The following is a 13360-nucleotide window of genomic DNA, read 5'->3' on the forward strand; positions in this document are numbered from 1 at the left end:
CCAAGGTAGTGTCATTGTAGGATGACTTTTCCGAGGCCAAGGTGGCATCATTATATATTTATGTATTTCCAGGTCATTTACCTTAAATAAAGTCGTGGTAAGAATCATTATCAGCAAACATTATGGCTGACATATTACACATTTAAAATGCATGTTGACTGTAAGATCTCTATTTTTAAACTAGGTTTCTTGTGATGGTAATAGGTTCACATTTACAGACTCATGGACATGTTAATCTTTGTTACAAGGTTTTATTTAAATAGAAAACAATATAAAGTTAGTGAAACTGTACAATGCACCAAAATGCCTGAAGTATGAAACCATTTTTTTTCTTTATCATAATGTAAATATTACAAACAATCCAATAACAGAGATTTTCTTTTACCACAAAAATATGACTAAAAATTAAATCAAAATGCTGTTGAACACATATTATGTGTATTTTTCCTACTTCTGGTTAATGTATTTGATGCATTTCAGTTGTGTTAAACATTTATTATAAACTCTTTTACATATAATAACCTTTTTAAATTGCTAGTTTCTTTAAAAGTAGTCATTTTATTTTTTTTTAATCTTTAGCACCTTAAACAGCAACAAACAATTGACAAAAACAAGATATAACAGTAAGTAGGATAATAGAAGAGGACATCACAGATTCATTTGGGGGAATTTACTATATTAACCTCCAAAGTATAGAGTTTGGCAAGATGATTTTCACTATCACGTTTACTTTAGTATAAATTTAAGCTCTGGTTATGTATTTAACAGTGCCAGGTAAAACAACAACATGCTTGTGCTGTATCTAATGACATCTACATACTGCAGGTAGTAGAAGCAAACTAGATATCCTTTTATTACGTTCTTGTGAATAGGCCAATGAAAGTAGAATTCTACTTAAAACTTTATTATCTGGCATTTATATTAATAAATAAAACAAAACTATTTTAAACACTGGGTAACATTGGCAAAATAATGTGAATTGGTTTAATATATAATAGCTGAAGTTTGACAATCTTATAGTTACTACTAACATATTGTCATGGCAGTCAGCCTTTTAGTTTGTCATCTTTTTACAGTACAACATGTCTTTGCTGGCTATGGCCATCTGGAGTTCCTATTTACCACTTTCGAGAACCACTTGAATGATTCTTGAGAATGTGCCATGCTAGTATTGACTATCACTTGTTTGATAAGTAGAACAAGAAGGCATCTTAGTAGTTACAATATTAAAAGTCATCTCCAAGGCACTCAGGGAAAGTACAATGCCTGAGATATTAAGATGTGCAGTGTGTTCACTAAAACAAGCTACAATACAGTACAGTTGTTGGAAGTTAAGGTTACAGAATAATCAATCTTATACAATAAGACAACATAAGGATCAATGTCTACAAGTAGGCAATAGATTATATTTTTTTTTTGTTGCTAAACTGACTCATTACATATGATAAAAATTGTGTGCATTAAAAATTATGTATCCTGGTGCGATATAATTTATAGCCCTTTCTAGCTATTAGCTATAGCTATTTCAATTTTGTTGTTTTCGTCTCACTGAACGTAGGATATTGGTGTAGTCAAAAATTGGGGCCACCCTTTATCCATACAGGAGGCTAGTATCAAATATTATCATATTGAGGTTTATTATTAATATTAATATTAGGTTTCACTGTCATAAAGAAATAACACATTTCAGTTTGATTACATTTGCAATCGAAACGAATCCTGAAAGTGAATGGAAAGGATTTACTTTAGTGAAGAAGAATAATATATATACATATTATTGATGCATTATTTTGCAGGCTCGGTGCGTCAACCAACCAGGTTTACTGAAGCTGGGTCAGAGATTAGGTATTATGATCTGTTGCCTCACTCAATAATCCTTCCTTGTGTCATATCGAAACTCTTTATAAATGAATACCAGCAAGTCTTCATGTTGCCTTTTGGTACAATGGTAAACAAGACGATACAACATCTCACTTAATCAGATATAATAAGAACAACATGTGCTTCTTTTTGTGACCAATAAATATACCACAGATTACCCAAAGAAACAAATGTACCAAACCAGTTCTTTCAAATACAATAAAAACACAAAATGCTTTACTATGAATAATTAGTATATAACCTTTAGGTAAAACAGACTATTTTCACATGAAGGAGGTAGTTCTGGGAACATCAAATATCTAATCCAAAGGTTTCTGAAAAGTTGTATTCTGTTACACATTTAGAGGCCACGTCCATTCCAGGATAACATTGGCATTGGCTAGTCAGAAGAAAAACTATGATTTATTTTAGATTTGGGCCTATGTATACAAGATGCTCCTCTGCTTGAGGAATTTTTTCATCTCAAGCATTGAACAGTTTTGGCACATTAAGGTTGAACATTCATTGCCTTGATATAAACACACTGACAATCTTGCAATACAGAGCATAACAGAGGACAGAGGATTAGTTAACTTTGTTTTACCTTTTAGTGGTCCAAAAGAACATCAGGTATACAGCTGGTGAATATCACCAGGACAGAGTGCCATGCATTGCTGTGGCACTGAAAGAAATCTACTGCATTTAGTAAAAATGGGCTCTAAGCTATCCATCTAAAAGAAGAGAGCTCAAAAGCCAGCTAGATTTTCTAGATTAGTAAATCTGGTTCACACAAAGGGAACTTTTTCATATTTTCAAATTTCTGGATGATAAACGGTACTTTCAATCCACCGCATCACAAATCTCTTCTACCACTTCATTGAAGATACCTGGCTGATCTGCGTAAACATGGTGAGAGGCACCTTTGATGGCCTATTGGAAAGAAAATATCCCATGAAATTTACAAATATTTACCAAAGATTATCATTAAAATTTGTTATAAATATGTACTAATTACAAAATTAAATTTTAAGACTGCTTAAAAAACTCTTTGGTTGTGAAATGTCTACTGCCTGAAAGTTCAGCAACCACATGGTTTAAACCATGTTTTTTCAAGTAAGACCTGGCACCCCTGTGCACTGGCATTTTTGTATCACTTGTGCATTCCTTAATATGTTACATAGCAGGATACATACAGGATACATAGTAAATATGGGCCTAAAGGCTACTACCATATGATCAAAGCAGAAACTCTGATCCAGTATTGGTGCTGCAGTGTTGGATAAGCAGATTATTAGTTGGTTTCAGCACAAGGTTTGTAGGCAACTTCATGCAAACAGATGTGTTAGTTACCCTATTCTATAAGAAAATTGAGCATGTTTAATGAAGATACACTGCTTTTAGTAATTCTTGTGTTTGTACCCTGGCTACTATAATCATATTGTACCTGTTCTAATCATCCTAGATCTGATCAACCCTATACTTAGCATGTTTATGGAAATCTCATGTAGAGACAAAAACCTGCAATTATTCATTACACATTTTATGCTCACAGTTTTTGCCGGTTCTCGACTCTAAAAGTTTAATACATGCATTTAAAGCAGCATAGTGAGGACAAAGAGATAGATTATATTAGGCAAAAGCAATATTACCAAAATGTGTAAATTTCCATTCTTTAAATGTTATATAACAAGAGAAATATATCATATGTGAGTGTAACAGTTAAATGTAGGCAAAATCTGCCATCTCTTACCAATGTGTGAACATAAGAGTCAGGTCGTAGTTGTTTGGCCTTTTCTCCTGTGTTGCGGTCAATCCAGGTCTCAGCTCCATAGATGAATGTGATGGGAAGGGTTTTTGGAATAAGATTAAAACGAAGCAACATTGGTCGCTTAGCCCAGCCAAACCTCTCCATCATGGTCTTAAAAGCACTTTCACCGCTAATGGAAACATAAAGGTTAATGTTTACAATGGCTCTGGGAACATTGGAACATTGTAAAACCTAGGTGATCCAGCAAACCTGCACTGGATTTTTAAGACGACTTTGCTATTATGTGTGTGTGTCATATCAGAGCACAGAATGAATTGTTGAAAGGTCAGTGAAACAGAGAATGTGTTTATACAGTTGTGAACACACAGAGCATTTTTTTTTAATCACAAGTATTTCACTGAAATTTTAGACATTATCACTATCTGGTATGACCCAGAATGGAAATTAACATTTGATCCACCTAAACGTGAACCATTTGTTTAAAAATCCAATCTGGGTCCGCTGGATCACCAAGGTTCTATGTCTTATAGAAGGTTATCAAATCAGGGATAGTAAGTTTTACACCAAATACAAAGAAAATTGGCACATATTCCAACTATTTTCTAAGTACAAAACCAATCTTAACTACTGTGTAATAATGCATGAACTAGCTACATTAGCACACGGATGATTTTGGCAAGTAAAGACAAATCTACTTCTGCTATGTAATCATACTGTACATCTACCTGGGGCAGCCAAAAAATACATAGTCAGATTCCTTACTTGACTCACTGCAAGTCAACTTCCAAATAACATTGGCCAAGACAATATATACTGTATACATACTATAGACAATAATATAAATGGCATTACAGAAAACTGCAAGTAAAACTCCAGCCTTGGTAATCACACAATTTGCATCTGTAGGCTTGGATAGGAGGCCTACCTAAGCATCAGATGTCTGCTATAGAAAATAATATCACAGATGTGCTGGAAAATATTTTATGTCCCAGAAATCCTGTGAAATAATCCTTATTTATCTAACAGTGGGACCTAATCCAATTTAGTGTGGCACTAGCCTTTTTATAAGTGACTACTTCCAGTTGCAAGCCCTGACCTTTGCCCACTAGTTCTCCAGTCAGGACCCTGGAATGACTAAAGTGAACTTGCCTGAACCCTTTACTTGGAGCACTCCCGCTAATTGCCCAAAAACATTATTATAATATCACTTGATGAATAAAAGCTATTACTAGACTCTTCAGTTACTACCAGATACATAATAGTTGGATAATGTTCCTATTGATTTTGTGGCAGCAGTTGTTCAGAAAGTTGCTGACAGAAATTTGTGAGGACAGGTCACACTCAGACTGTAAATGAGTTTGATATAAAATAATAATATATTACTCATAATACTAATTAAAATAAAAATAAAATAATCCTAAGTGATACTTTCTATGTTAAACTTATAGTATACATTTAAAGAACAAAAAAAAAACAATCAATAATGTAAATAAATATACTTGCACATCTCAAAACTTCTCTTTTTAATTCAACCTACCTTGGTGTCTGAGCATTGCAGTGGTAAATATACTCCATAATAGTGTCATCTTCAAAAAACTCCTCAAATTTCCTTTTCAGGTCTGGACGAAACCTCTGCACCAACCTTGGCCCTGGTAATGAAGGTAAATAATTGAACATGTGTTGTCATTGATGCAGATGAGATTTAAACTTTTTTTAAAGCCAAATATTATATCTTTCTGCACCTATTATAGATGTTTTAATTTCTTTAATAAAATCATTTACTAAATTACCTACATACAGAAGTAAGCAAAATATTGTCTGCACAGTAAAGGGGAGGATTTTTTTGCCTTATTTTACACACCTACATGTACTTGGTTTGCTTTTGACTAAACTCAAAACGTGTTCTGCTGATTTTACAGGCGTATATTTCAAAACCCTTAAATTAATCAATCTGCAGCTTGTAGTGTTTTTCCTATCTTTTTTATGTTGCTAATAAGCTTTTCTGGTGTGAGCTAATTTTTCATGGCTTGTTCTGTATGATGCTGTTTTGTTCAGCTTTAAGATCAACAAGCAGGTGATGTGTTTAAACTTCATGATAATAGGCAATGTTATTAGCAATGACAATATCTTTTCTTTTTTGACTTGTTTGGTATTCATGGTAGCCATGCAGTTATAAAAATAGATCAAGATTAAGTCATGTCAGCAAAGCCTATCAAGATGGATACAGATAAAGAAACTAAAATTTGAGTGTGCTGGTGAGGGAGTTCATATTTTTTTGTATCATTGGAGGAGGTATTTTTGAGTTTAAATTTCACTTTAGGTAGAATTCATTTGGTGTCTGTATTTCATCGCACTGGTGATTTTCCTCTAACTATATCTTCTATGCGAGATCATGTCAAGATTTCACCTATCATTTAAGAAGGATCCAGTGGTGTGACCTTCCTTTTGTAATTCTTCAAAAGCATGTTTTATTTTCTTCAGCTGCATTCTTCATAATGTTTATTAACATAATTAATAAGTACAATTTCAATGTGTTGGTTGTCCAATGTTGACAGCTTTTAGAGCCCTGATAGATGCAAAACCCCTACTTCTAAATAAAATGATAATCCTGAAGGACTCTCTACCTGGTATGTACCTAGTATGTGTGTTATATTGTTAATATTATATGTAATGAACTCACCCCAAGGTCCAGCTGCTCTCACAACAGCTAAAGGATTGGATCGTCCAAGAACTGCAGCAATAGCTTTCACCCATGCAGGAGGAGACCGCATCTCATTAGGGTCTGTTGGCAAGGTTGGGAAGCCCCATGGATCAACAAGAATTAGGTGTTTTACCCTGATAATAGTAAAAAAGGATTACAATATTAATATTGAGAAGAATTCTAATAGAATAGATACACACAAATAAGAAAAGAGATCCTTAAAAATTGCAGTTATTTTAGAAAGTAAAACAAATATTAATAATTACTAAAACTACTAGTCAAAAGATAATAAACAGTATATGTAAGGCTGATATATGAAATGCTATTTCTTTGTTATGTTTGCTTGCTTCAAAGTAAATAAAAAGTATGAGAATAATATAAGATATTTAAATAATTATAGGGTTCAGGCATTCCTTTATTCCATTTTGGTCCCAAGCACTTGAGTAAAAAACACTCATATACTTTATGCTGCAACTTAATAACATTTTTTTAAAAGTTCTAAATGTTTGGCCAATCTATATCAATGCTACAACAGTACACTCTGTGCAATATTTCTTTGTTGCATACATGGTTGCATTGGTTACCCACTGGTGCTTTTACAATCTGAAACCATTCTGGAAGATTAACTGGTTCTACACTGACCCCATACCACCTATATGTGTCCTAGGTGATAGGAATAATAAATTATAAAAAGAAAGACATTAACTGCTGCGAACGCATCTATAAATTCTGTAGAGTAATATGTTATTGCCGTATATTACTTGATATCAACATGTGATCACAGATTCATTCTGTCTAGATGAAAGTTTTAAAAATGTAGGTGGGTTTGAGTTTTAGTATAAAGAGTAACCCATGACCTTAATATTCAGGCATTCTAACATATTGTAATGTAGGTTCCATTCACATCACATCCACGTTTACATCAAACCACACGTCAACACACTGTCATGCAATACAAATGTGTTTCCTTTGAATTCAATAGATAATGAATCTTGCAAAAATGTCTTCCCACACACAGTATTTATATATATATATATATATATATATATATATATATATATATATACACACACACACACACACACACACACACACACACACACATATATATATATACTGAGGTAGTAAGACTTCAGTGTTTCAGTCCTGTGCAAAAACTACATTATCTACAATAGGCACAAAAAAGACCCCCCAATACTCTCCGAAAGGCAGAAGAACTATTTTATTTTATTTTGTACAATGGAAAGTTGTGCCACCAATTTGTCACTTTGAGCTACATTTTTGTTTGAAAACAACAGGCACAGGTGCAATGGCCATAAGGAATTCAAGTGCAAGTAGACTAGTTCTATGCTTTGCTTTTCCTTTCTATACAGAAGAAATAGGGTTGCAGATGAGGGACTATATCGCAATGTTGTCATCAGACTCAACTTCTTCTACTATGACATTGAGAAAGCAACATCTATTAGATAAAGTTAGGTATGTTATACAATACAACATTGAGAAAACAACATCTATTAGGTAAAGTTAGGTATGTTATACAATAGATCTATAGAATGCTATACTTTAGCACCATTTATTACATTTTATTGGGAAGGAATGAGTGTATAAATATATCCACAATATACAAAACTAAGGCTTACGTACACACATTCAAACATTGTGGTTAAAAAGAATCTTTCACAATCCTTTCCAACGACAAAAGACTGAACAAGCACTGTACATACAGCGCCATTCTGCTCTATGGAGAGGGGAAGGAGAATGACAGAGTGACACCCCGCTGCGCTCTTGTCCCTTCACTTCCATAACGATTGTTCCAGGACAGATCCATGAATGACGCATGCTGTACACACGCCATATTGTCGTCCACTTTTAACCCTGGGGTGATTATCGGACGAGAATCATCTGACGTGTACGTAGCCTTACTTTTGTGCTAAAGTTTTGCCAAAAATTATTCTTTCAATTAGGGGTGAAATAAAACATGTACACAAAACTGAGCTGTGAAGAGCTCTTTGCACTCTAAAAAATAGCCAGTGTTGCCACATCCATTAACAGATGGAGAGTTTCCATTGCATTGTTAACATGGAATAATTGTCCTCCAAGCAGTAGTGTTTAGTTTGGCTCTTGGTTTACAGAAAATACTGTAACAAGTACCTTAAAATAGATTTAGCCATCTCTTCTTGAAGTACTTAAAAAGCTTATAAACATTCTGAATAATGTATTTTTTATTATTTATCCTTAAACTAAAGCTATTCATAGACTTTATTGAACGTGCTTGTCTGACTTCATATTGTGCAAAAAAAATCTTCTAGACTAAAATTTACTTTACCTTGCAAGGAAAGCTTTCTATATTTATTTCAATGTCGAAAGAAAAAATAAAAAAATGCTGTGCACATAGATGTTGCTTGTAATTTATCTTCCTGACCTCTCCCAGACTTTAGGTAATCATTTAAATCTAACAAAAAAGGCAAGATAGAACTTTAGAAGGCAACATAACTAACGTCCAGCAAGGGACCAGAGTGTCAAAATATTTGGCAGGAAAGGTGTGCGATGGTGTCTATATCATACCCACTATCAGGCATTTCATGTGTTAAAAAGCTCCAGGGAAGGTAGGCAAGTTTTCAATTGCAGTGTTGGAAAACTGAAAAACTAGTTTAGGATCATGGTCAGAGAGAAGTTGGGAGGGTTCCCTCATCACCTAGTCTATGTTAGGGTTTTTGCTATCTGTGTAGGCTGAGCATAGGTGTGGTATTTAGGCTACAGGACATGTTGAATTGTCCTAGCCAGATGGCTAATGTTTATTTACCTTTTGTTTGCTTTTGAGCAACTAAATTGAAAAAATATTTACCAAAAACCTAATAACAAATAAAGCACAGGCAGATCCCTGAAGTTTCATTCCACCCGTCCATTTTTTCTGATCGTGAGCACCTTAGGCAGCTCAATATATATATATATATATATATATATATATAATCTTATGTGAATTTGTGGATTCAGAGCAGTGCCCAATTATAAAGCACAGTTTCTGGAGTATGTTCATTAATCTAAATAAAAGGCACCAACATTGTTAATTACTGATTACTGGACAAGCAAGTTAGCAATTTCTACAATGTTTGCTTTTGATGTATTCTGTCACTGTTAAAGATTCACTTTAAAAAGACAAAGAGTGTGAACCAGCCAACTGAGATTTTCATAGTAATGACTTGAAAAAGTAAGAGGTTATTGCTCACCTTTGTGGGTATTTTATGGAATAAGATGCAGCCAGGAATCCACCCAAACTATGGCCCAGGAGAATCATGTCCTTTATTCCCATCTCCTCTCTCCACTGCTCAATGGACGATACAAACTGATCTTCTGCTGCCTCTGGATCACTTGGAAAGGTAGGCCTAGAGCTACGACCAAATCCCAGCAAATCAAAGGCATGGAGAGTCCGTCGTGAGCTGAGACGGTCAATGTTTTGAATCCATAGTCCTATCCCACCACCAAAACCATGCACCATCACTAAAGGGGTCTTGTCCCGAAGCTCAGGGCTCACTGTCAATGTCCAAATCTTGTTCTGATCTTGTAAAGATACATAGCCTGCAGAAAATCTGTTCTTGATACCTAAAAAGATAAGAACAGGAGCACAAAAATGTATACATCAACATATATATATGTATTTAAATGCCGAATAAATTGAAAAAAAAAAAGCAGAAAGCTAGAAGGTATATTTAGTTACAGCAGTGCAATATGCAATTAATAAAACATAAATTGCATATACAGACATGCAGGCATTCATTAGATTCTATAAATATAAATATTTATACATACATTTACATGTTTTGTTAGTGCTACAGTGCCCAGTTTTACAAATAGTGTCATTAAGCAAATGTTTAATGTTTCCAGTTTGTAATGTGCTTGGGGCAAATGCATGCTACCTGTTTGCTTCTCACTTTTCCAGTAGAGTCAGAGCCACCTAAAAACATTATGCAGTACCCATCAAGGTACATGGATTTCTTAGCAGTTTCGTTGATCGTTTAGTAATATAATGTGTAAAAAGCCCCTTTGTACACAATTAATGAGACCAGCATTGTACACTTTATTGGCTGCAGTTTTACCAACAGCAGTGCTTTAAAGTGGAACTAAAGTCCCACTTTGAACTTGAGAAATTCAGGTGTTTATTTCAGAAGACGATATCCTGTCTGCAATAACACATCTTACCTGCCTGATTGTGTTAGGAATGTGTGAAAAGACAGACCTGGTTGCTGCAGGCTTTAGTTCTGCTTTAAAGTTAAGTATATACAAGCAGATTGGCACACAATTTTGCACCTTACTGACCATAACTGATTATTTGGAAGTCCCAAAACACTGCAAACGTGTCTGAGATTCTGCTACAACAATCATTTTTTTTTATATCTGGAATTGTAATTGTATTTGCATGTGGGTATACTCAATTATTTATACACACGGCACAACTTTTTTACTTTCAATCTAAATTTGTTCCAGTTGCTGACTTACTTAAGAACTACTTCAGATGGTTGTATTACATTGGAAATCAGATTGGAACAGAATATCTCTCCACATGTACTAGTCTTAACTGTTTATGGAACTATTTCAAGCAAAACTGGCAATAGGCAAATACTCTAGGGACCCAATATTACTAAAGTATTAAAAATAGGCCCAAGAGAGGAAATTCTAACATTGTTAATTGATCTAGCCGCAGCCAAAAAAAGGCATTAAAAGGTGTTATATAAATGTACTCCAATGTAATACAAATACAAGCTTACATTTAAATAACTGGAATATCAGAATCTTTTATCACCTACCAACACCTACTGAACTTAACGTGAGTTCATCAACCAAACCCAGATATACACAATGACTAATTTCTGTAACATGCCAAATTATAATAGTTCATTAACTCAGAGGCATGTATGTTAAATACAGAGATTATAATTTACCAGTGTAATACATGATGTTGTCATTGCAATTCTCTATTTATCATAGTACATATAAAATCTAGGGTTAGGCTTAACTGCATTGAAATCACTAGCTTGATCACAGTGATACTACGGCAGCGTACTTCTGCCAACCATAATACTTATAACTGCTTTATATAAATAAGGAAATAAGGCATCACAATAAAGCTTAGTGTTGCAATACTCTCAAATGCTTAGTAGAAAACGTTCCAGAAATCAAATTTGCTTTATTAGCTACTGTCAGCTTACCTAATATATGACAAAGAAGCCACAATACTCATTCCTTTGAAATTGGATATACTAGAGATCAAGGATATGTCACTAACCAGCGATTGATTCTATGGACCTTATCCATTAATACTCCCCAGGACTGGAGAAGATACACGCTTATCAGTGAACCTGGGTGATCCAGCAAACCTGGAATTATTTAGGAAATCCATTACTGGTTTGTTGCATCACTCAGCTTCACTAAAGAAAGTGTATCCTTTCCAGTCTTGGAGAGTTTTAACAAAAAGGCAATATGTATACAAGTCAATCTTTTGTTATTTTTAAAAATGCAGGAAAAAAGTGATAAAACATAGTTCTGATTATGTCCTTAACAAACCAGTGTACTGATAGGTTAAAAAAAAGTATTGTTCTATTCAAACCTAGCTCATCTATTTAGAGTTTACTGCAACCTAAGCATTGTTTCAATAGTCAGAAAATCCAGCCAATTTATTATGCTTATATTTTGCCTTCCTAGCAAAATATAACCATTGGGTCTCTGTGCCTCGTTATGAAATGAAGTCAGATTGTGGCTGGTAGAAGGGGATGGCAGGGAATTGTACATTGATGAAATCACTGCACCCTAAGCCTGAATGAATGCTTTTGACTGGCCATTTTTAAAGCTCCTCCACCATGAACTTTTCAAGAGCTTCACATATAAGTTATTTGAAGCACCTAAAAAGCACTGCAAAGATTTTCACTGAATGTAACTGAGCAGTCTTCATCAATTGCTTCTCCTAGATTGTGAGCTCTTCTGGGCAATCTCATCCTCCTGTGTTACTATCTGAACCTGTCTGTCATTTGCAACCCCTATTTAATGCACAATGCTGCGTAATATGTTGGCACTATATAAATTCTGTTTAATAATAATGATAATATTATTGCTTCAGCTGTGCTTTACTTTGCTTATCTTCCCTACAATTTCATATTGCTTTGCACTGTTGTATCTCTAGAAAGCTTTTTGTATAACCTCAACAGCTCCAGAGACTGCAAATAAAAATCACATGAGGTTACAGTCCTGTGATTATGTAACTGTACTTGAACATAAAAGTCCTCAACAAGGAGCAACACTTGAAAGAATTTAAGCAATTCTGAGAAATCTTAAGAGTCTCTTATAGGGAACAACATTTTAACTAATAAGAACACTTTTTATCTTCTGACAATCTCTAAAAAGGCACAATATTTTCTGATTGTCTAGAATTGCAGTTAACTAACATTAAGTTATCAACTCAATCAACTTGACAATAATCTGTAGCAACTCATGCATTGCAGAAAAAACAATACACATTCCCATAAGTCACTCAGTCAAAAGTACAGTATGAACCAAAGTATATAGTGAAAGGCACCACAGGTAGAGATTAGCTACTCATGAAATGTACATTAATTCCTGGAACTGCACTAATGTATGCTGTAGCTGAGGGATAAGCCCTTTTTACATTTTTCTATGTTCATATCCTGTGCTAAATACATAGAACACTGGTATGTAGTGCATTCTCAAGTCACATGATTTGGACTTCTTAAGTCATTTTATTGTCTATTTACTACTGGTATGCACTCCAAACTCTGACATTAGTGGACTTCATACACACTAAACTTTAATAAAGCTGAAGTTTAATCTGCTTATATTTTGCTGGTTCCTTCTTCTGATGTCTGTACAAAGGAGCTTATCATAAAACATCAACTATCAAGCATGGTGATGGAAATGTTTTGATTTGGGGTTTAATAATTATTTCAGGGCCTGGGTAGCTTGCAATCATCTAATCAAGTATAAATTCTACACTAAATATTGTTTAGTATGCATGTTCATAATTC

General features: G+C 34.2%; 1 protein-coding gene across 1 annotated transcript in view; it reads right to left on the reverse strand.

Moving 5' to 3' along the window:
* Nucleotides 1-235: 235 nt before the first annotated feature.
* ABHD4 (abhydrolase domain containing 4, N-acyl phospholipase B) overlaps nt 236-13360 on the reverse strand; it is a gene marked incomplete in the record, with an annotated part of 17836 nt that continues 4711 nt past the window's right edge. The window contains 5 exon segments of the mRNA XM_072415137.1: nt 236-2790; nt 3611-3797; nt 5166-5277; nt 6309-6463; nt 9557-9929. Coding sequence (XP_072271238.1) covers nt 2701-2790; nt 3611-3797; nt 5166-5277; nt 6309-6463; nt 9557-9929 — 917 coding nt within the window.

Source organism: Pyxicephalus adspersus, chromosome 6 (assembly GCF_032062135.1).
Source record: "Pyxicephalus adspersus chromosome 6, UCB_Pads_2.0, whole genome shotgun sequence".
In the NCBI taxonomy this organism is placed as follows: Eukaryota; Metazoa; Chordata; class Amphibia; order Anura; family Pyxicephalidae; genus Pyxicephalus; species Pyxicephalus adspersus.